Genomic DNA, 24,026 nt, shown 5'->3' with positions numbered 1-24,026 from the left:
GAGAAAGGGGGAGAGCAAGCGGGTCAGGACGACTAGTTGGTGATGACTGGTGACCATTGGAACGGGCCGGTGGAGTGAATGAAAGGAGGCAATGTTCAGTTTGGGTAGTGAAAAGCAGAAGTCCTGAGCTGGGGACAGGATTTCTGGTGTTGTTTGTCTCAGGGAGTTGTCTTTTCCTCCCATTCATGAGGTTACCACCACCCCCACCCCACCACCCCCGCATTTAAAGACTGGAAGGAGACTCCCTCAAAGTGACTCATTAAGACAAGGAGAGAGCCCAGGTGTCTTGGGCCTCTGCCCTGCCCAAGCCCCCTTTACCCTTTGGACCCAGATGGCACTCTGGCTACCATGCCAGCAGAAATGAAATCTCCATGCTTTTACCCTAGGAATGACTCTTGCTGCCTCTCCCCTGTGCTCTTCCAATAGAGGCAGAACACCAACAGTGAAGGAGCACCCCGGCTCCTTCCCCTGCTCCAGCCCAGACCCAGGGCCCACAGAGATGAGCTCCATGGAGGTGCCCGTGCAGACGGAGATGGTGGAGCTCGTGCCCAATGGCAAGCCCATGGAGGGACTGAGCCCTGGAGCCCTGCCCCCGGGTGGGAGTGAAAGGTAAAACCTGGAGGTGGCAGAGATGGAACTTGCAAAGAGTGCAAATCCCATCTCTTCAAAGGGGGCGAGATGGTACCGAATAGGTATTGTCGACTTAAATCTGCCCCCTGTGTCCTCCTCCTCCTCCTTTCCTTCACCCCTGCTGTTCATCCAACCCTGGGGCCCCTCAGTGTCTCCACAATGCACCCAGGCCCTGCCAGGCCCTGGGCAATGTGGAGTAGGGGTCAAGAAAGTGAGCAGAAGGAACTGGCTTTTATGCCATTCCAGGGCCAAAGTGCCTATTCACTTCCTTAACCAACAGGGAGAGGGGAGGGGGTCACGTTGGGGCTGTGGTGGGAGTGGGGTGTGCTCCATGAAATTGGAGGGTAAGATGATTGCCCCTCCACTCTCCCCACAGATTTGAGGAGCACAGGCCCAGTCCAGCAGAGGTGGAAGGCTTCTTGCCACCAAGGATCGACAAGCAGACCCACTTCACTGATGTGAGAGGCTGGATGCAGTGACAGGGAGACCCAAATGGTTAGGGGTGGGGGCAGGTAGATCTGAGCAGTTGGACGCGGTGGAAGCATAGAACCCTGGCCCCGGAACACCAGAGTGGGAGGTTCTGTGAGGCTGGGGCTGGGCATCCCAGGAGATTGGCACTGTGGGGGTCTGAGTGCTGAGTCCTTGGGGCCTCGCCATGGAGCTTGAGGACACTGAGCTAGGGCAGTAGAGTGCCTTGCAGTTCCTGGGCCCACCTCGCCTTCCTTCCCACTGACACTTTCTCTTGCAGTTTGAAGGTAAAACGTCCTTTGGGATGTCAGTGTTCAACCTCAGCAACGCCATCATGGGCAGCGGCATCCTGGGGCTTGCATATGCCATGGCCAACACGGGCATCCTGCTCTTCCTGTGAGTTCCTGCCACCTCCAAATCCCACCCACATAGGTGCTCTCCTTCCTAAACTTTCTGAGCCCCCAGTGACTTTAAGGCTCTCCAACTACTCCTTGGCCTGTTAGGGGATTGTTTCTCCCTCCCTGGGAAAAGGCGGACATTGGCTCTCAGTCCCTCTCCCAACTCCCAATCTGCTACTCTAGGGACTAATGAGAGCAATCTGAGGGCATTAGTCTAGGCCTCTGCTTACTCAGATTTGTTTTGTGGAGTTTGTTCGTGCCCACCATGCCCCCAAGATGTGACTCTAGCCCATCTCTTTTGTTGAGGGAATGAAACCACCTCAGAGGTGGAGCATCACAGGCAGGGAAAAATAGAGGATACCCTCATCAAGAGAGGGAATGCAGAAAAATCTCCCATCATGGACCTGAGGGGTGAGAGAAGAGCATGGGAACCCTGGAATCTGTCACTAGCAGGAACACAGCTTGGTTCAGAGTAGAGCCCAGGGAGGGAATGGGGTGGGAGGCCCTGGAAGGCTCTCTCACAGTCACAAGGAGACACACGGTACCAGGCTGAGAAAATAATTGAGCAGCCAGCAGGTGTTACTCGCCTTGTGGAGAGCAGAACAAGTTGTGTGGAGTGAGTGATGAGGAGAGGGAGGAAAGACAAGGAAGGGAGGAAATGAGAAGGGGGAGGAGGAAGAGGAGGAGAAAACACAGGAAAGACTGACCAAAGAGAGTACGGCTGGAGAGTGGCAGAACAGCAAAGGGGTGCCAGGGCCATGAACAGCTGGAGTCAAGGTACCTGCCAACTTCTCTGTCTCCCTTTTCTGGCTCAGGCAATTTCCAGAGTAGAGTAGCCCCAGGTCAGTGAGGACCAGTGGGGTCCATCATAACCCCCAGGCTTTGTGTGCCACCAGCCCAGGGCAGGTACTGACTGACAAGATCCAGTCTTCAGTGCCCCCTGCTGCCCCTCTCCAAGCCTCAGCCCATCTACGACTCGGGGAGATGACCTACAAACCACTGCGCCTATGGGCCTTCTGGGAGAAATCCCTGCCAGAAGCTCAGGAAGCAAGCCACCTCCTCTGACCACAGGGAAAGCAGCTATAAAGGCAGGGAGAGCAACTTTGGAGAGGGGACTTGGTGGCGCAACGGTAGCGCATCTGACTCCAGATCAGAAGGTTGCATGTTCAAATCATGTCGGGGTCAGGTTATCTTTAAGCGCTTAGTACAGTGCTCTGCACACAGTAAGCACTCAATAAATACGATTGATTGATAGACCCCATACGGCTAAAGGCAAACATGGCATCAGGGAGAGGGGGCAGTCCCCAAGAGTCACACTGTAGCTTTCCAAAGAAAGCCAAGCATCCCTTCAAGACTCAGTGGTAGCAGCCAAATCAGGGGGGCAGTGAGGGGGCTCAAATATTGGAAGCCAACCTCCAGATGTCTGCCAGCAGAAACAATCTAATATCATTGTTATCATCATCATCATCATCATTTTTGATGTTTGTGAGGCATTTACTTTGTTCAAAACAACATTTCAAGCACTGAGGAGAGATACAAGGGTATCGAATCAGGTCAGTCCCTGGCCCACAGGGAGCTACCTGTCTGAAGAGAAACTAGGGAAAGCTGAAGTTGTTGCAGCCGGGAAGCAATGTGGTGGGTGTTGAACAGAGCAAAGCAGAAGGATAGGAGAAGGAGCAGGCCTGGCCCAGCGGGTGCCCAGCCCAACATTAGATGCTTACTGCTCTGGCCCAGCTCAGCTCCAAGAAGTTGCCTTGGCGGAGTTAGGCCTGTCTCATCGTTGTTGACGTGCCCAGGCTGCTTATTTCTAGGGAGGTGTTTTTTTCTTTACCCTCAAATAAAAATACAACTAAAATAGGGCTGGAAATGAGAAAAACAGAGATCGGCTGCAAAACAAGCCTCCATTTAGCTGCCAAACAGTGAGTGACTTGCCCTGGACGTGTGTGCTGGGCAGAAAACATGTTTTTATGCAAAACACACATCCCGAGCGTGTTCCCAGGGAGCAGAGTGGGCGAGCAAAATGGACTCCTGACAACCCAGCCTCAAAGAGATGCTTGTTGGAACCCAACATCATCAGCATTAGAATAGAAAGGTGTTTATTATCCAGGGGGCTTTTCCCAGTCACTGGCAATTGGGACTGTGGGACTGTTTTCCTGTGCCCCTCAGGGTCAAGAAACCTAGCTAGTTTATTCCACTTCCTGGTCTGGTCCCCAGCTCCAAGCCCCCTTGCTCCAGGGTTTGAGCGACCAGGTTCCATGAATGTGTCTAGACAGGGGCATTTCTTACCCAGGGATCAGGATCATTACTCCTTGAGAATCTGGCCCTGGCCCCATGCTTCTCCATGGAGCCAATGCAAGCTGGGTTGGGGAGGGAAGAATCACAGGACAACTGAACCGATGGGGGAAGAGAGAGTTAATTCTCTGACACTTCGTAATACCCTAGGTTCTGCCCCGGACTTTTGTGCAGGCTTACCGTGTGATTCTGAAGGGATCTCTTCCACACCTAATGCCTCAATTATACACCTACGTGTAACATGGAGCTAACAAATCCAGGAGACTGAGAGGATCGAGGAGGTCTATCTGTGAAGTCCTGGGGGCTCCCCAGAGGAAGGAGGCCCCCCAAGGGAAGCCCTGAGGCCTGGGGTGTTGGGTTAGGGTCAGAGGCTCCCTCTAGTGAAATATCTGCAGCTCAGGAAATCTCTTCAGGAAGAAATGGTGAGAGCAGAGGGAGGACAGGTGAAGTTGAGCTTTCAGGGGGGTGCTTTACCATGAGTTCTGGTGGCTGCTCTGTAGAGGTGGCAAGGAAGAGTCTGGAAGGTGAGCCCCTTCTCCTTTGTGTCTTCTTCCTTCCCAGAGTGAAGGGCCCAGAGGCAGAACTTGACTGGAATTGAGAGAGCCAGTGGCCCCTTCGCTAGATAACTTAGCAATCAGTTACATTTACTGAGCACCAGCTGTTTGTAGAGCGTTGTACTAAGCCCTCGGGAGCATCCCCTAGAAATTAGTGTACATTTCTCAGGGAACCTAAGATCAAGTTGGGAAAACTTAAATAGGGACTCTCCCTCTTGCCTGGTTGACCTGGGTTGGGGGGTGGGTGTCCAGGTGGGTTCCCAGTTTCTTGAGGTTATATGGGTTATGTGGGTTTGGGTATCCCTGGCTGCTTCCTGGAATGCAGAAGCTCTGGGCCTCTGCCAGCTGCAGTTTAGCCCAAAGTCAGTAAAACTTTCCAAGTTCTCAATCAAGTTCTGGGAATATTCTCAACCCACGTGGCACCACCCTTTGTCCCTCTTAACTAGTCTTCCTGCTTCTTCTCTCCTATCAGCTTCCTCCTGACATCAGTTGCACTGCTTTCCAGTTACTCCATTCACCTGCTGCTCAAGTCCTCAGGCATTGTGGGTAAGTGCCCTTACTCCTGACCAGGTCCCTCAGGGCTTGTTCACATCAACTGCAAAATGGGGATTAAGTATCTGTTATGCCTCCTACTTAGACTGTGAGCCCCATGTGGGACATGGACTGTTTCTGACCTGATTAATTTGTATCTACTCCAGTGCTTAGAACAGTGCTTGACACAAATACCATAATAATAATAATGATACTGATAATAATAAGTATAATCTACCTCCCCTGAAGAACCAAGAATCACCTCATTCCATCCTACCTCCTACCCCCCATCTCTGACTGCATTTTTCTGTCACTTACTCTGGTGTATTTAGAGGCTCTCTGTCTTTCTTCGAGTTGCTCTCTCTATTAGATTGTAAGCTTTATGAGGCCAGGGTTGGAGTGGGTCAAACCCAAACTCTGTAAGCCCCTCAAGTGGGGATGATGATGAAAGGGGTAGACCATGTCATCTTTGGGACCCTGGGCACCTCGCTGAGGGTGATGGGGGTGGGAGGGAGGGGAGAGGGGAAAGATGAAAAAGAGCAGCTGGAGGCCCTGGAAGCTGGCCATGCCACTTTCTGGCCAACATTTTTCCTTCCCCTTGCCATCTCTCCTGGGGCCAATCCTCTCAGCACCCATCCCCGGGGAGAGGTTATTTTAAGGACTTTTCCCTGAGTATAGCCTGTGGCAGGGATGGGGGAACCGCTACCCAGGCGCCTCCCTGGGCCACTCTGATTCCCTCCCTCCCCCACTCCGGGTGGCTCTCCCTAAGGCATCCGCGCCTATGAGCAGCTGGGCTTTCGGGCCTTCGGGACTCCTGGGAAGCTTGCTGCAGCCACGGCCATCACCCTGCAGAATATCGGAGGTAAGGCTGGCGCTCAGCCTGGCGGTGGATTTGTCAGGGAAATCCCTGAGCCACACTGCTCTGCTGAAGTCGGGGCTCTTAGGCCCCACTTGGGGTTCCTGGCCAAAGCAGGGTTTCCCCTGAAGCAGTAGGCCTTGGCAACCTGATACCAGCAACCTGGTTGGGAAGGAGTGAGAGAAGGGTTCTGTGGGGCAACGTGTCCTCCACATCCCCTGCCCCCATCTGTGGGCTGGTGCCTGTTTCCTCCTCCTGGGTCCCTCGCCTCAACAAGCCCCCTCATTGCCCCTCCCTATCACCCTTTGGGCCTCCCCCTCCCCAGTCACCCCTGGGCCCTCCCCACAGCCATGTCAAGTTACCTGTACATCGTGAAGTCAGAGGTGCCCCTGGTGATCCAGACCTTCCTCAACCTGGAGGAGAAGACCACGTGAGTGTCTCTTCCCTGACTACCAAAGCCCCGGGAAGGGACTGTCCTTTCCCTGGTGAGCTGTCCTCTGTGACCTGGGGAGATTGCCTGGATGGCTGGAATTGAACAGAGGAAGACGGGTCCATGCTGCTAGGTGCTGTGGCATCCTGGGAGTGGGAAGGTCTGTGCATGCGTGTGTGTGTGTGTGTGTGTGTGTGTGTGTGTGTGAGAGAGAGAGAGAGAGAGAGAGAGAGAGAGAGAGAGAGAGAGAGAGAGGGTGCACATGTGCACACGCAAGTATGTGACTTTAGGCTTCCTAGAAGAAAGGGAGTTGGGGCACTAGCCAGAGCTTTGAACAGCCAGGTTATTTTTGAGATCTCGTTTTGCTGCCTAAAACGCCAAACCATAGCTCCACTTGCTGAGCTGGGCATCTCATTCCATCTTTGTCTCCCACCGCTGGGATACAGGCCAGAAGCTGGGAGTTTTTCCCTTAGATCATCGAGCTGGTGCCTGTCACTTTAATGGACAACAATTCAGGTTCCACTGCCCAGCCCAATGGCTCATGGAGTTATTAATACCACCCTGGGGCCTTTGATCCCACTTGTTAACTCTTTCAGTCTCACTCCTCTCCCCTCTCCTGTTCTTCCATTCCAAGAAGTTCCATTTCTGGCTGAGACAGGAAGGTGTCCTGCTTCTGGGGAATCCTGTTTCAGCTAGCCTAGCCTAGTTCAGGGACAAGCCCCTCTCCATACCTCCTGTGGCTTCCCCTCAGCTCCCCAGCCCCCTCACCTGTCCCTGCACTCCCAGGCTGCCTTCCATCCCTCAGCACCCCCAGCCTGATGAATTTGTTCTTGTGGAACCTGGGATTATGCTTTCTCAGGTCAGGGGCAGCGGGGAGAAAAACCCAGCCCCTCTTTCTGTCACTGGTAGCAGGGTGGGCAACACCTCAGACCCCAGGACAGTGTAGCTTCCCTTGACCAGGCTTACATCTCTCCCTAGAGGGTATTCTGACATCTGGCTGGGCTGCCATGTGGACTTAGCTCTAAGCTCCTGCTATTTTTGCCCATTGCTAGTGCTTGGTTAAGTCCCAACCTGGGATTAGCCTGAGTGACATCCCAGCCCCCTCTCACCTTCCCAACCCCAGCCTATTGAGCAAAGCAGACTGATCCCTGAGGTTGATGGCACAGCACTGTCCAATGCCGGCCTCTACTTGGCACTCTGGGCTATTGAGATGGCCCTGGGAGACAGGAGCCATTTCTTAACTTTGGGGATGGTACACTCCTTCCTTCAGAACTCTCTTTGGGCAACCTAGTAGAGTTGTAGGATCCAGGTTTCTGGGGGATGACAGTTGGGTGTGGTGAGGTGGTGGGTGGAGAACTGACCGATTTCAGATGCTAGGGGGCTCACTAATCTTGCACTCTGCAGTGGCCTCTGAGCAAGGAGCCTGGCAGAGGGCAGGGAGGGGTGGGGGTGGTTTGAGGAATGAAAGCTCCTCTTCTTCTGACTGTCACTCCCCTCCGACTCCTTCCCAGCTGCTGGCAGTTCTGGCCCCTGACCTGGACCAGCTCGGCCGGTACCACCTGCCCCCACTGTGGTTCATGGGGCTCTGCCACAAGATTCCAGAGCTGAGCCCCAGCAAGCCCTGACCCACATTAAGCCCTGTGGGGGGCTCTAACCTCCTGGGTTCTGTGCCCCCTTCCAGGGACTGGTACATGAATGGGAACTATCTGGTGATCCTTGTCTCTGTCACCATTATCCTGCCCCTGGCGCTGATGAAGCAGCTTGGTGAGTCAGGGAGGAACGGGGCTGGAGGCTTTGGGCCTTAGGCTCACCCCCGAGCTGCCCTGCTCCCTTCAGAGGGAGCTGTGGGGGCTTGGATGGATGGATGGAGGGGGTGGCTCTTGGGAGGAGTGTGGAGCTTTGAGACTGTAGACTGTAAGTTCAGTGTGAGCAGAGACTATGTCTACCAACTCTGCTATATTGTATTCTCCCAAGCACTTGGTATAGTGCTCTCTGCACACAGTAAGCTCTCAATAAATACGATTGATTGATTCATTGATTGATTAAGAGGAAATCATTTAGGAAGGCAGGGATATGGGAAGGAAATGCTGAGCCTCTGGGGGCTGGGATAGAGTTGGGAGGGGAGTCCTGAAGAGGCTCTAAGAAGGAATGGGATGTGGGGATAGGAGCCACTCAAGCCTCATCTATCTTTCCCCTCTACCAGGATACCTGGGCTACGCCAGTGGCTTCTCTCTCAGCTGTATGGTCTTCTTTCTTATCTCGGTGAGTGGGAAGCAACACCCTGGCCTTCAGCTGACTTGGAATGGGAGTAGGGAGCTCTTAGGCCCCAGCCTTCTACTGGGCTTCCCTGGCTTCTCAGCTTCCCTGGGGAACCCTGGCTCAGCTTTCCTCTGGGACCTGAGGCCTGAGATTGCAATCCCCTGGTGCAGACTGGGGAGCAGGTTGTCAGGGGAAGACAGTGGCTGAGTCTCCTTTCTTCAGGCTCACCCCCTGCTTCACTCCCCCCATCTCTATTTATTTATTTATTTGTACATATTTATTCTATTTATTTTATTTTGTTAATATGTTTTGTTTTGTTCTCTGTCTCCCCCTTCTAGACTGTGAGCCCACTGTTGGGTAGGGACCGTCTCTATATGTTGCCAACTTGTACTTCCCAAGCGCTGAGTACAGTGCTCTGCACACAGTAAGTACTCAATAAATACTATTGAATGAATCTCCTGAAGCAAGGCATTGTTACCCTACATAACTCCACACACAGCTTTTCATTTTGCATTCCCTGGGCTAGGATCCCTACCCAGATCAGATCCCTGCTCAGCTCCCAGGGAGGCATTTTGAGGACTGGGAAATAGGAAATGAGTCATGACCGGGAGGAATGGTTAGTGCAAGGAATCTGAATGTCCCTGCGGCCCTGGACTCTGACAATTCTAAGGCCAGGAAGCATGGCAATAAGGGCACACCGGCCAGGGTCCCCCTCCCTGGGCAGCCCACTGTGCCCTCCCTTGACCCTTATCATCCTCAGAAAATAATGTGTGTTACTTAGGAGTGGGAAGATTTGGTCTAAGCATAATTTCTGTCCCTCCCCAACCTCCCTGCCCAACCCCAGGTCATCTATAAGAAGTTCCAGATCCCATGCCCACTGCCCGAGCATGATACCAACAGAACGGGAAACTTCAGTTTGGTGCAGGCCATCACCCTTGATTATGCCAGTGGGGACCCCCATATTCAGGTCACTGATGCCACTACCTGTGCCTCCAGCCTATTCACCCTCAACACGCAGGTGAGATGAAGCTTGTTGGGAGGGCCGAGTGTGAGGGGCTGGGTTGAACCGTTGGGTTCTACTAAGGAGAGCCTGCCCCCTAGGTTGGGGTCGAGTGGATAATGAGCGTGGTAGCTGAACTTGGACCTGTAGTGACAAGGCCTTAGAGAGACTGTAGATCTCAGCCTGCCCAGCCTTCTTGCCACCCATCCGCAGCTGCCAGGGGCTCTCAGCATTGAGGAGTTGATGGGGAGTTATGCTGTTTCCCAGGGACTAGGCAGTGGGGTTTCCCAAGATGCCACCTGGGCAGCCTTCCTGCCTGTGCCTGAGCCCCATGGATGGCATGAGAAAAGGACATGCCACCCCTGATGTCTCCCTCTGCAGACGGCATACACCATCCCCATCATGGCCTTCGCCTTTGTCTGCCACCCCGAGGTGCTACCTATCTACACTGAGCTCAAGGAGTGAGTATGCTGAAACGCCTCCCTCATGCCCATCTGCCCTCTGGGTTGGGCACATGCTGGTTCTACCTTCCTCGTGGGCTCGTCTTCTTTCCTGCAGAGTGTGGGGGAGCAAACTGGCTCTGCAGAGGAGGGACATGGGGAGGGAAGTCTGGGGCTCAGACTTGTTCTTGGGAAGGGAGTCCCCATCCTGGTGCTCAGCCTTTTGCTCTCATGCAGCCCATCCAAGCAGAAGATGCAGCACATTTCCAACATCTCCATCGCTGTCATGTATGTCATGTATTTTCTGGCTGCGCTCTTTGGCTACCTCACCTTCTATGGTACGTCCCTTCCCCTGGCCTGGGTGGGAGTCTGGCTGGAAGTCTGGGGACCTCAGGGGACAGCAGAGGCCAGGGTTCACTTCTCCTAGAGGGGAAAGTCCCAGATCCTGGGGGGATGGCCTTGGACTGATGGTGCCAAGGGGATGGGATCTGACGGAGGCTGTCCTGATCCTTCTCCAGTAACTCAGCTGGGGTCACTTCAAGCACTAGCAGTGACCCCGTCTCTCCAATCAGATGCATTTCGAGAAGGCTGTGACCTTGGAGGTTGAGTTTATTGGGCAAGGGGAGAGGAGAAGACAGGCCAAGTGCTGGGGGCCTTCCTTCCCTCATCCCTCCATTTCTAGCTAGATGGCTGCTGTTTGTCAGTGGCTAGGTTGTATGTTTTGACCCCTTGTCAGGACAGATATGTTGAGGAAATTGTGTGTGTGTGTGTGTGTGTGTTGGGGGGACGAGGTGGGGTTGGTGCTCTCCACCCACTAGGCCAAAGGCATTATAAGGGGAGGAAGCTGGGTGTCTGTATTTTGGGGCCTCTCTGCGGGCCAGATGTGTTGGTAGGGAGGGAGCTGAAGGTGCTAGGGATGTGATGACCAGAGGTTGGGCTGGGCATCAGCCCTGTAGCCATCTCCTCTCCCCCCTGTTGCAGTCTGGGTGGCTTGGATTAGTCCAGTCCAGATGACAACACTGGGCGCCTCCTCCCTGCAGGCCAGGTGGAATCAGAGCTCCTGCACACCTACAACAGCGTGGACCCCTTTGACGTGCTCATCCTGTGTGTCCGTGTGGCTGTGCTCACAGCTGTCACCCTTACAGTCCCCATCGTTCTATTCCCGGTGAGGCTACTGCACCCCCAGACCCCAGATCTCTCTCTGATTGTGGGCAGCTCGGGCAGGCAGAGGGGGAGTGTCACAGGGTAGCTGAGGATACCCCACTTCCTGGCAAAGGTGCTGGCCCACCCTAGGCATGAGAGTAGGGGGTGAGGGAGTTGGGGGGCTCTCATGGTGGGTTATGAAATCACAGGAGGAGAGAAAAGATTGTGACACTGGTCCCCAGAGAAACAGATACCCAGAAGGCAGCTGTGTCATTGTGATGCCACCCTACCCTCTTCCCCAGGTACGCCGGGCCATCCAACAGATGTTGTTCCAACATAAGGAGTTCAGCTGGTTGCGGCACAGTCTCATTGCCATTGTCCTGCTCACCTGCATCAACCTGCTCGTCATCTTTGCCCCGAATATCCTAGGCATCTTCGGGATTATCGGTGAAGTTTCCCCCCAAACCCCAAATCCTGACCTCTGCCATTCCCCGATGCCAGGGCCAAAATGCATTCCCACTCTCCATACCCCGTCCCATTCCCAATCTCTGGTCCTGGGGAACCTGGAGAGAACGTCAGCAGTCAGACAAAGCCCCTAGTGGAATCCCCTTGTTCTGGGCCCTCAGTGCAGATGGTGGGCAACCGGTGTTACCAGCTCATGGTTTACACATTGCTTTGTGCCCTCCCTCGAGAACAGGCTCTCTATTCAAACTCCATGGAAGCACACCTATTTGAATGTTGCAAGCCAACACCTGGCCTTTTCTGTAAGTGCTGTTCTCCATACAGATGTATTTGCAGAAATTAGGGGCAGAGAGAAATCCCAAATCAAGAGCAGTGTAGTTTTCTTTTCCCTCTCCAGTCCTCCCATGAAAGTGGAGACAAGTCCCTTATTGTCCAACCTCCTACACCAACTCCTCCCAGACTGGATTGAATTTCATCTCCATGGTAAGGGTTGGGGGTCTTTTCCACATTCTTGCAAAAACCAGGCAGGTGAGGCCCCTGTGGCATTCATTCATTCATTCAATAGTATTTACTGAGCACTTACTGTGTGCAGAGCACTGTACTAAGTGCTTGGGAAGTACAAATCGGCAACATATAGAGACGGTCCCTACCCAACAACGGGCTCACAGTATAGAAGGCATCTCCTGCTGGTGTGGTCTCTGAGATATTCTGTTCCGGAATGACTACTGCACCCACTCTTCCTCCAAGTCATGGTACCATGTGTGCTGCTGAACCCGAGGGACCAGACCAGAGAGTGTAGATGGCTCAGTGCAAACCATCATCACTGCTACAAAAACAACTCAAGCACCTGATCTGCTGGTGGCATCAATTGATGACACTTATTGAGCACTTACTGTGTGCAGAGCCCTGTACTAAGCTTCTGGGAAAGGACAATACAGTAGAGTTGGTAGACACGATCCCTGACCTCAAGGAGCTTATGGTCTAGTGGAGGTAAGTTGAAACTGTTCCCTCTGAATCACTGGTGTCCGAACAGTGCTCATCCAGAATGGCAAGGATCCCGAAAGGTGCCCCCTAGAACCTCCCCACCCCCCACAAGCTGCATGCAGTGATACTCAAACCCATGGAAAAAGTCTGCCCATCGGCAGTGTCGTTTGTCTTCAGTGCCAAGGACAATGATGTAACTCCATCCAAGTTGGAAATAATGGAGATTCTTTGGGGAAACTGGTCCCACTGAATGGTTTCTTAGGGAGATTTCCCAGTGCCTTGGAGAAGTGCCCCATATTGCCGGCTACCTCTTTCCCTCTCATCCTCTGCTTCCTCCACTCTCCCCTTGTCCATTGCTCAGCCTCACCAAGGTCCTAGGTATCACAACAAATGTGCTCATTGGCCTCCTTGGAGGCTCTTTGTCTGCCCTACAGTATGACTGCTCTCTCTCCCTCTGTCCTTTCCTCACCCCCTCCCTAACTTCAATGCTTCCCTAGGTGCTACATCGGCCCCCTGCTTGATCTTCATCTTTCCAGCCATCTTCTACATCCGCATCATGCCCAAGGACAAGGAGCCCCTGAGATCTACACCCAAAATACTGGTATGATGCTCCCCCTCAACCCCCACCCCCAACCCCGGCCTCAATGAGCTGGGACGTCCCTGCCCCAAATACCCATGCAGAGTCCATCTTCCCCCACCAACCCCCATTCCCCTCTGCCAGCAATACATCCTCCCACTTCCACACTCTCTCCTTTCTCTGAATTGGTGCCGCCCCCTGGCCCGAGACCCTTTCCTCTGGTCTGTCACCTGTGCCAGAGGGAGAGTGAGTGTGGGTGTGAGGGATTTGGGTGCGTTGCAAGGGATGGCCTCCTTATTCTGAATAGCCCAGGCACTGGGTTGGGAACTGAGTCAGAGTGAGGGTTCCAGGCTCCAACGCTTCATTAGAAAAGGCAGGTGTGGGACCAACTCAGACACCCTGACTGACCCCTCAGCTCAAAACCCTGACTCACCTTGCTCTCTCCCCTGCAGGCCATGTGCTTCGCGGGACTTGGTGTCCTCTTCATGATCATGAGTCTCAGTTTCATTATCATTGATTGGGCCACCGGGAGCAGCCGGAGCGGTGGCAGTCACTAGAGCCTGGGGCCTTGTTTTCCCCACCTCGTCCTCGGGCCATGGCGGCTGGACTGGCTTCCCTCGTCCCCCCAACCCCTTGCCGAGCCTGCTCCCTCCCCTGGCCCAGCCAGATAGTACTGTACAGCTGCACTGCAGCCCATGACTGGTTGGGGGCAGGAGGAGAGGACAGGAGGGAGGCAGGGAAGGACCTCTGAACACTGTGTGCTTTTTTTTAACTATTGTCTTTATCAGGACGTTTGGGGTTGGGGGGAGGCGGAGGGGGCGAGCTGAACTGAGCCAGTTGCAGGTGAAGCTGCCATGCCAAGTCCCATCCCAGGGCCACACAAACTGAGCCCCAGGCATCTCCCTCCTGCCCCCATCTCCTCCCTGTCACTTTCTGACAGCCCCATTTGGAAGAAACAGTGAAATCCAGTCAAGTGAAGTCCAATCTGCAGCCATCTGAGGGGTAGGGGCTCACCTAGGCCCACGAGATCACTTCCTGCCCCTCACTGGCACTCCCCCCACCCCCCACCTGTGGCTGGCAATGCAGGTGGGTGGAGAGAGCCTGCTGGCATCCTTTGAGGCTGAGCCTCCCAGCATCTCCCCCAACTGCTTCCCTTAGAGCTCCCACCACACCCGCTGGAGCCTGAGTGACTGGTGACTCAGTCTGAAGGCAAGGGAAAAGGGTTTGTTTCATCATGTTGGGGCAAGCTAAACAATGAGAGAGCTGTAGACTCTCCTCTTGCCTCCATGATTCCCCTGACTTCAAGGGCATCCCCCCACAGCTGGAATGGAGTGATGCTACCTCCTCTTCCTGCTACCTCTTTTCCTACCTTCTAAAGAAGAGGAATCTGGGACTGAACTTGGGCCTGGGGCTGGCACCCACATCTCTTGATTCCTGACCTGGTGCTCTTGCCAAGAGAGCATGGGTTTAGGGGTCTATGCTTTGTGCAATCAACCATCTAGGCCCAGGGCTTCTCCACCTCTCTTTCTGTGACTGGTGCAGGGAAGGAGGGCTTGGACTGGTGGGATTTGGGCAGGGGGAAGTGGGTCACCTCCTAGCCCCTCCCCACTAGAAGTAGAAGTAGAAGTAGTCCTTCTACTCACATCACAGTGAAACCTTGTCCTGGTGGGGAGGAGGAAGGAACAGCCAGCTATCCCCTCCTTGCCCCTGATCCCTGTTCTTCATCCAACCCCAAGTCTCATGAATAATAATCCCGTGCTTTTATTCCCAAAGTGCGCTCACATTACTTTTCTCATTTTATCTTCACAGTGTCCCTGTGAGGAAGGGAAAGGCAGGTCTTTTTCCCCCATTTTACAGATGAGGAAACTGGGGTTCAGAGAAGTTAAAAGACTTACCCAAAGTCACACATCAGGCCAGTGGCAGAGCAGGGACTCAAACCCATGTCCTTTGACTTTTAGGCCAGTTCTCTTTCCACTACACCACACTCCTGCCACTGTCCCTTGTCACCCATGTTTCTGGGATCACTGCAACTTGTCACAAACTCAAGATCAATCTTCACTTGAGGAATTAGGGAGTGGTAAGTAGAAAATGGAATCTCCCATCAGGAACAACGGATAAGCCTTGGTCCTGAGACTTCAGGATGGAGAACTTGTGCTGAGGAATGGATTCTAGTGCTAGTGATTTGCCCACCAACACTCACTCTTCTCTTGTCCCTGATGGGCGTGTTCCCACAGGGGCACAGAAGGCAACTCCCCGGTAGATGGGCAGGGGTGCAGCCCACTGCCAAGCCAGCTGCTTGCAAAGTAGGGATGAGAGCCCAGAACTCCTGCTTGTCAGAGCACTGCGCTTTCCACCGGGCTGAAAAGCAGGGCTGAGGGGAAGGTGGGAAGACAGACGAGCAGGCTCACATACTGTGATCACCGTAGAGTAAGTACCTAAGGTTGCTGGGGGTTAATCCATGCAGGTGGTTGAAAGATGTCCTTTTCAGTCCAGGCTATGGCTGCTGGACAACATTTTATAAATACTGTACATAAGCATAGACCTTATTTTATATTCTGTGTTGCTCTCTAGCTGCAAGTGTATATTTTAACCATAGTTAGGGGAAATCAGTGGGCCAGCTGCTGGCATTGAGCTTTATATGGTCACAGGCAGTGAGCAAAAGGCAGCCCAGAATCTTCCTGGGTGCCCAGAAAGAGAACTGTGGCGAAAAAGGGGAGCCTGGGTGAGGACCGGAGAGGAGAGGTCTGGGTAGCTCAGGAACAAATTTGAATTCTCATGCAACCTCAGGTCACTTCCCCTCTCTGGGCCTCAGTTTCTCCCCCTCCCCCCGAACTTTGGAAGAGAAGGAGACTGGCATTCCTTGGCCTCTCGGGGGGAGCTGTGAAGCTCAGAGTAATTAATGAGGTTGGAGTGCCATTCCAAGTGCTTAAGTAGAAGCAGGAAGAGAGTAACAGAGGCCTTCAGGGTGGGAGCGTGCGGCCTCCGGAAGCAGAGAGGAGTGAGTGGGGAAAACAAACGTGAGGTGCATCCCCTGTTCCAAAAGAAGGGAGCAGGCTGGCAGGCTGAACCCTAGGCTCATCCCAGTGGGACTTTCTGGCTGAAGCGGGGCAGAAGAAGCTCTTGGAAGGGGAGGGATGGGGGTTAAGACTAAGCCAGGGTAGGGAGGGGGAAACGGTCCAGGGCAGGATTCTGAAATTGGCACCCTTCTTTCTTGCCTCCCTGTTACCCTTCTATCTTGCTCCTTGCTGTTGCAGTTTTCTTGTAGGCCATGTCTTCTACAGATCTCATTTTAAAATATGTCAAAGCGAGTTCCCTGTTTGGGAGCGAAACCCTCAACAGAACATCCATCTTTGGAACAACAATAAAAGAGTGAAAACCAAAAAGGGTGAGACTGTGTCTGAGACATAATTAGCCAGACAGGTGGGGGAGGGAGGCAGGGGGTGTTGGGAACAGTGCCCCCCAGGGAGGGCTGGTGCTCTGGGAGTTATCAGCTGTACCAGTATGTTGGGGGCAGTTTGTGATGTCGATTTTCACCCCTCATTTTTCAAGTGTGAAAAATGAAGATTGGGGCTCCAGTGTCCCACCACCCCCCTCCCTTAAGATAGGTTCCCCCCACCCCCCCCACCAATGGTCAGCTAGGCATCGGCCTCAGTGATGGAGGAGTTGGGGATACATAGAGACCCCAGGATTGTAACCGAGGAGGGAGATTCTAAAGCAAGAATGGCCAGCTCCCCTCACTTCCGTAAGTGGCCCAAATCCTTCCCCTCCCCCCCTCCCCCTGCCAATTTCAGGAATGTGGCCACAGGGAAAAAGCCACCCTCTCCCAGGAGAAGGAGATGCAGCTTTGGGCATTGGCACCAACTTCTCATTAGTGCCCAATGCAAGCCCTGCTCCAACAAAAGGAGTTTCAGGCACCTGTCAGTTACAAGGCTAGGGAAGAAAGAAGGCAAGAGAGATCCAGTTTCAGTCTCCTGTGTTGGCTGCCAGCTCGGGAAATCCCTGAAGAAAGAGCTTCCTGCATGGCTCCTTTGCTTCTCAGACAATGCTGGCTGGGAAGAGGTTGACAAACAGCATCTTTATGGGAGGCAGCATTGCACAGAGGAGGGAGCCAGGGCTCCTAGGTTCTATTCTCAGCTCTGCCTCTGAGTATAATCTTTCAGAATTCACTTTCCCTCTCTGGGCCTTGGTTTCTCTACCTGTTCAATGGGGGCATATTATCTATCCTTCCTAACCCTCCAGTCAATCGATCAATCAATGGTATTTATTGAGCATTCACTGTGTGCAGAGCACTGTACTAAGTGCTACTAAGTGCTGGGGAGAGTACAATACCATAGAATTGCCCTCTAGGAATTTACCATCTAGTTGAAAAGACAGACATTAATATAAATTACTGGTGGGGGAAGCAGCAGAGTATAGTGATAAGTACTATGGGGCTGGGGGTGAGGTGAGCATCAAAGTGCTCTTAGGAGCACTGACGATGGATAAGCTAGGAGGAAGGCAGTCTCAGCTTCTTGAGAGAGAAACAAGATGGAAAGGCTCGTGTCATTTGAATCTGACTAAAGTTCAACTGCGTCAGCCACTTTTCAGGACACATGGGTGCAAAAAGGCAGCCGGGCAGAGGAGTCTCAGCCCCCAACTGCTAAGTGACATGGTGACACTTGGCTCAGGGAAGTGCTAACCAAGGAACAAAGCTGGTGTGACCATTCCTGCTGGGGAGCAGGAATCATTCATTCTCCTTAGTTAAAAGGCGCAGTCTGGAACAGGGAAATGGTAAACCCACGATGAAATAGTTGCAGGGGTGAGCCAAGAGCCCAGGCCCCTTGTCCCAGAGCAATGATCTAGCCTAGGGCAAGAAGTCTGACGGCCCTGGGCAAGCTGTCATTTTGTAATCCAGAAGGAAGACCAGGGTCAGGGGAGGATTAAAGGGCAGAAGCTTAAGCTTCCTTGAGCTGCCTCCTCTCTGGATTGAACTAGGGAGCCTTCGATTCCTGGAGTGAATACTTTCCCAGGCTCAGGTACGGAGTAGAACCAGTGCAGCAGCACTGCTCTGCTCTTTAAACTATCCACTCTCTGCCCCTCCCCTTGAGCCTGGACCACTTGCCTGTGGCCTCCAAACTCCCACACCATCAGACTGGGAGATTGTTGGCAGAAGCTCCCAGGGGCAGGGGTAGACAAGGTATGGATGGGGCCTGGAAATGGCAGCCCCAAGTGACCAACCACACATCACCTGCCCCTAAGACCAGTCCTGCCAATGATCTGCCCACCAGAATGCATCCTTCTTGTTGGGGCCCATGGTTCCTGAAAAAAACATGGGCCCAGGCATTTTTGTGCTGGTTGCCTAGCCCTGACTGTAGCATCACCCAGGAGATTTTTTTTTTAGTATTACAACCTAACAGCTTGGTGGTTTGCTTTGCAGGAGGGATAGTGGAAGCTTATATGAATAGTGCATTGTGCTGCTTCCCTATGTATGTGCATTCAGTCATTCATTCATTCATTCATTCATACATTCAGTATCTATTGAGCTCCTACTGTGTGCAAAGGATTTAGTCAGACATAAAATTATATATATGTATATTTAGAGAAAATGGAGACAAAATGGGCACTCATTTCCACCCCTGATAGAGGTCTATTCTCCTGTCTCCTAAGTTGGATGGCAACATACACAATGCAGGGAGAAAGTGGGGGCTGATGATGGCAGGGATTTATGCATATCTACCTTGGGAGCAGCCCACTCCCTACCCCAAGTGCACACCGTCTTCCACAGCAGTGCTACAGGGGACTGTAAGATCATTTAGAGCAGGGACTGTATGCCCTCCCAAGAGCTTTGTACAGTGCTCTGCATGCAGTAGATGCCCAAGAAATACCAATGATTGAATAACACCCTTTTATGCCCCTGAGGGTGTGGTGAAGGTAACCTTTGCCATATTTGCCGTATTGTTGGGGCAGTTCTAAATTCTTCACTTGCTTCACTTCAGCTTACTCCATGCCACTTGATACTCAAATCTGCTCTCCTCTCATCTACTCTTGCCCCTCCACCTTCCCCCTGCCCCCCATCAGCTAACTCTGGATTCCATGTGAGGGACTGACATCTCTTCTTCATTAAGCGTCTCGATGGTGGCCGCTAGGGGCCTAGAGTCATGTGCACGTCTGGATGTGAGGGCAGGAAAATGAAGGGAACACTGCCAAGGCGAAGGTGGGTGGGTTGTGGGGGGAAGCAGGGAGGCGGATTTGCTAGTCCTGCTTGGCCTCTTTTGTGGGCAAATGGTGCCCTCTGGTGCTCACAAACACCTTTTCTGTGCCAGAGACAGAACAGGAGCTGTCCAATTTCTTCTGCCCTCTTCTCTCTCCTCTATCCCCCTTAATCAAAATGGTAATTCTCATAAGTAGATAACACAGGCCTGAATGTGCTATGCATTGTAAACATATTGATTCCCACTCTCCTGGAGCTCACATACAAATACAAGATAGAACAGAGAGCGAATAAGAGACAAAGTGTGTGTGTGTGTGTGTGCGTGTGTGTGTGTGTGTGTGTGTGTGTGTGTGTGTGTGGCGTTTTGGAGGGGAACACAATTTTGTTTGGTTGTTTTCCCTGTCCACTTCCCGAAGGATATGATCATCAAGGAGACTCTTGAAGGAGGGGACAGGGATGGCAAAGGAGGAAAAGCGATGAGGTTGCCAGAAGAAGGCCCACTGGTCCCAGATTGATGCAGAGGCAAAAATAGTAAGGGTATGGGGAGGAATTTCAATGGTCAAGATGGGGGGTGGTTAAAGAATTTCCTGAGCCATCTAGCATTTTAGATGGGAAGAAGGAGATAGGGCAATCAGGGAAGTTGGGGGAGGAGTGGGAGGAGTCTATCAAGTGATAGACTTGATTTGGCAATGGTTTGGATGTAATCTGATTAAACCTACACCACTGCTTAACACATACCACAGATAACAATAATATTAATAATAATAATGATAAATGAGGCATCAGAGATTAACCTGAATTGAACTATTTGGGGGAATTGAGAAACCAGTGGCCTATCCCTTGGGGTCTGAGAAGGGGGTGTGCTAGAAGTCCAGTTTGGGGGAGAATATTCAGAATGACATGAGTGGCTCTCTCCCATATGGTGGATCCAATGTTTAGTGTAATTAATTCTCTGTCAGAAGTAACTATAAAAGTAATATTATTTGTAGGACTCTTCTCCATGTAGACCTGCTGGTTGTACACCCAATCAGGTGTAACAAGGCCTGACCCCTGGGTACAGCTTTCCCCACAGTCTCAATCAATCTAGCAATCACTGGTGTTTACTGAGCACTTACTATGTGCAGAGCACTGTGCTAAGTGTTTGGGAGAATATAATACAATGGAGTCGGAAGACATGATCCCTGGCCTCAGGGAGCTCACACTAGTCGGTGGAGATAGACATTAAATTCAGTTACAGATTGGGAAAGTAGCAGAGTGTAAGGATATGTACATAAATGCTGTGGGTGGGGAGAGTATCAAAGTGCTTTCTCCTGTGGGATTTTCTGATGATGACTCAGAAGTGGAGGAAGAAGTTTTGACCACACACACAACTTTTGTAGGGTTTCTCAGCAGGGTGGATTCTCCAGTGTTTGATCAGGTGGGTGCCTGAATCTATTACCTCAAGCAGGACATGGATAGGGATTCTTCTATCTGTTCAATGAGGCCCAAGCTCTGGCTGAAGCACTTTTTTGTCATCTCCATATTTATAAGGCTTCTCTCCTGAGCACCTTTTTGGCTGTTGACCAAAGTCACTCTCACTTGTTCTACACTCTTACTCTTGATTGATTTCTCTCCCATTTCCTAACTGAGGGGTTACTCATTGCCTTATTGGAGGAACACTCCCACTGGGCTTAGGACCCACATTTCTACTTCTGGCTCCATCTTGTTTGGGCCTCTGGGGGCAAGAGGCTCCTCACCCATTTCTATCCTTCCCAGCTTTAATGCCTCTAAAGCCTCCCACTTTGAATTCTCCTCATTATTGCTCCCAAACCCCAAACTTGGCCACAACCCCAACCCCTCATTCTTTTCTGTAGGATCAGTCAAGCAGTCAGTGTTCCCCTAAGAGTTTCTCAGCCCGCCTCCTGCTAGCAGAATTCCCTGAAACCCAAACAGAAGGCCTTGATCCCAGAGATATCCTCCTGCAGCAGGGTTCCTAAGTGCTTAGTACAGTGCTCTGCACACAGTAAGCGCTCAATAAATACAATTGATTGATTGATTGATTTATAGCCCCACATAGAATCCCCAGCTTCCCCACTGCAGGCCCTGGCTTTGGGGGTTCAAGGTTGCTGTCCAGTTCAGAAGTCTAGCACTGGGGCCACTTGGGTGGGGAGTTGCTTTCAGGGATATTGCTAAGGGCGCAGCCCCTGGGGAAGGAAAGAAAGGGTCATTATGCCCAGGGCAAAGAGTAGTTTGGAGTTAGGGTCTCACTTCTTCAGACATCAGGGTCTACGCCAAGAGTCTCAGCTGCAAATGCTTTGAGGAGAATCAAAACTGTATCTATGTTTTTCATCCCCCTCTTACTGTAAGTATATGGTCTGTAGCTGTCTGTCTCCCCTACTAGATTGTAAGCTCCTCAAGGGCAGAGATCAGGTCTTTACCTTCTATTATCTGCTCTCAAGTACCTAGTACAGTGCTCTATACACAGTGGGCACCCAATCAATACTATTGAATTAATGAATGAATAATGGATAATTACTTTCTGTATTTTGTCCCTCTTGGTTCTGAGATTGTGAGTCCCATGTGGGGCAAGGACAGTGTCTGAATTGTTTACCTTGTACTTACCCCAGTGCTTTGCATAGTGCTTAGCACAAAATAAGCATTTAATAAATACCATAATTAACTCTTCAAGATCTGGATGTCGTAAGATTTCCGTGCTTTTTTCACTCCAATATCCCATACTCCTCCATACAGTGGTAGATAGTCCTCCCTCAGTAGTTCTCTGGCCCCTACAGTCTTGCTTCTCTTTTCCCTACGCCACTGTCCCACTGCTCAGAGGCCCTTACAGCCCAGGAGGAAATGGCGACAGATACGGCAACCATATTTAGGGGAACAGTTCAAAGTAGAATGGGAACAGGTGACCAAGGCCCTAGATTAGAAAGGCCATAGCAGTTTTCAGGGCTGTGTCTCACAACCATAAACCTAAGGTGTGACCCAATAAGGGAACAGACCCCTTATCTGGAGAGGAGATGGTGTCAGCTGTGTTGTCTAGCAGATAGACTATGGGCCTAGGAGTCAGAAGGACATGGCTTTTAATCCTGGCTGAGTCAGAAGGACATGGCTTTTAATCCCGGCTCCACCATGTACCTGCTGTGTGACCTTGGGCAAGTCACTTCACTTCCCTGTGCCTCAGTTACCTTATCCGCAAAATGAGGATTAAGACTGTGAGCCCCATGTTGGACATGCACTGCGTTCAACCTGATTAGCTTGCATATACCCCCAGCACTTGGTACAGTGCCTGGCACAGAGTAAGCACTTAAATGTCATTTTTTTAAAAAGGCAGCAGCAGTGGCTATTGTCACTGCTGAAGAAAAGAGGGAATTGTTTCTCTTCCTCCTCTTTTTCAAATGATTTGCAGAGAATAGTAATTATATCTATATCTTTCACCTTTGCTGCCCCTGTGTGTATACAGTCCGTTGTCTACCTGTTTCTCCTACTAGATTGTAAGCCCCTCAAGGGCAGGGACCAGGTCTTTACCTTCTATTTTCTGCTCTCAAGCATCTAGTACAGTGCTCTGTACAAAGTGATATCAGCAGATGGCAATGCCACCACCGCGGATCCCCTCACTGCCTTTGGTGCTGCTGCAGAACTGGCCCTTGGGTGCCTGAATAGGAGTTTCCAATATGGCCTGGTGATGCATTTCCAGTCACAACAGAAACTTCTATTTATGGCCCCATGGGTTAGTTTTGACACAGTTGAGCAGCCACAGTTGCTGTCCATACTGTCTTTTGCCACCCGCCTTTGCCACCACTTGCTGCCACTGCCCGAGTTGGGCAAGAACTGCTGGGGCCCAGCAATGGCAAGTGGCGATGACTGGTAAAAGCAAAAAATGTAAGTGGAAACAGTGGAAGGGGCAGCCTGGTTCTGGCAAAAGTGCTGACACCAGGCAGTGGAGGAGAAGGTCAGTGGCAAGCAGCAATAGATGAGTAGGTAACCCCCCCCGACCTCTTCCAGCCCTATCTTGCTCCCTTTTCCCTTTCCCCCTTTTCCCATCTCTCCCTTTTCCCTTTCTTCCTTCCTCATTTTCCTTTCCCCATCCTTCAACTCCCCTTTCTTCCCCTACCTTTCTTTCTCCTTCTTCCTCAATTCCTCTCTCTCTCTTCTCTTCATTTCCCTTTCTCTCCCATCGACCCTGCCCTCCCTTTTATTGGTGTTTGTTAAGTGCTTACTATGTGCCAGGCATTCTACTAAGCACTGGGGTAGATACAAGCTAATCAGTTTAGACACAGTCCATGTCCAATATGGGGCTCACAGTATTAATCCCCATTTTACATATGAGGTAATTGAGGCACAGAGAAGTGAAGTGACTTGCCCAAGGTCGTGCAGCAGGTACGTGGTGGGGCCAGGATTAGAACCCAGGTCCTTCTGACTCCCAGGTCTGGGCTTTATCCACTATTCATTCATTCATTCATTCAATTGTATTTATTGAGCACTTACTGTGTGCAGAGCACTGTACTAAGCGCTTGGTAAGTACAAGTTGGCAACATATAGAGATGGTCCCTATCCAACAACGGGCTCACAGTCTAGAAGGGGGAGACAGACAACAAAACAAAACATGTGGACAGGTGTCAAGTCATCAGAATAAATAGAAATAAAGCTAGATGCACATTATTAACAAAATAAATAGAATAGTAAATATGTACACGTAAAATAAATAGAGTACTAAATCTGTACAAACATATATACAGGTGCTGTGGGGAGGGGAATGCCACCCTGCTTCTCATGAAGCCACGCCCCTAACGACCACACCCTAGTCCCACTTTGCAGCCTCCAAAA

The 24,026-nt window shown here is 51.7% G+C and overlaps 1 protein-coding gene and 1 non-coding gene across 2 annotated transcripts in view; both read left to right on the top strand.

The window, feature by feature from the left end:
* SLC38A3 (solute carrier family 38 member 3) overlaps nt 1-13,797 on the top strand; it is a 37,428-nt gene extending 23,631 nt beyond the window's left edge. Inside the window, exons 2-16 of the mRNA XM_038772950.1 lie at nt 427-609; nt 1,007-1,088; nt 1,379-1,494; nt 4,815-4,888; nt 5,643-5,735; nt 6,078-6,159; nt 7,841-7,923; nt 8,363-8,421; nt 9,263-9,436; nt 9,800-9,879; nt 10,096-10,196; nt 10,899-11,023; nt 11,304-11,448; nt 12,945-13,048; nt 13,477-13,797. Of these exons, the coding sequence (XP_038628878.1) occupies nt 500-609; nt 1,007-1,088; nt 1,379-1,494; nt 4,815-4,888; nt 5,643-5,735; nt 6,078-6,159; nt 7,841-7,923; nt 8,363-8,421; nt 9,263-9,436; nt 9,800-9,879; nt 10,096-10,196; nt 10,899-11,023; nt 11,304-11,448; nt 12,945-13,048; nt 13,477-13,581 (1,533 nt within the window). The 5' untranslated portion in view covers nt 427-499 and the 3' untranslated portion in view covers nt 13,582-13,797. The remainder of the gene's footprint in view (nt 1-426; nt 610-1,006; nt 1,089-1,378; nt 1,495-4,814; nt 4,889-5,642; nt 5,736-6,077; nt 6,160-7,840; nt 7,924-8,362; nt 8,422-9,262; nt 9,437-9,799; nt 9,880-10,095; nt 10,197-10,898; nt 11,024-11,303; nt 11,449-12,944; nt 13,049-13,476) is intronic.
* Nucleotides 2,610-2,681, top strand: TRNAW-CCA. The gene has a single exon. It is a non-coding gene; the product is annotated as a tRNA-Trp (tRNA).
* Nucleotides 13,798-24,026: the final 10,229 nt, after the last annotated feature.

Source organism: Tachyglossus aculeatus, chromosome X1 (genome assembly GCF_015852505.1).
Source record: "Tachyglossus aculeatus isolate mTacAcu1 chromosome X1, mTacAcu1.pri, whole genome shotgun sequence".
NCBI lineage: Eukaryota > Metazoa > Chordata > Mammalia > Monotremata > Tachyglossidae > Tachyglossus > Tachyglossus aculeatus.
This window is presented reverse-complemented; position numbering and strand designations above follow the sequence as displayed.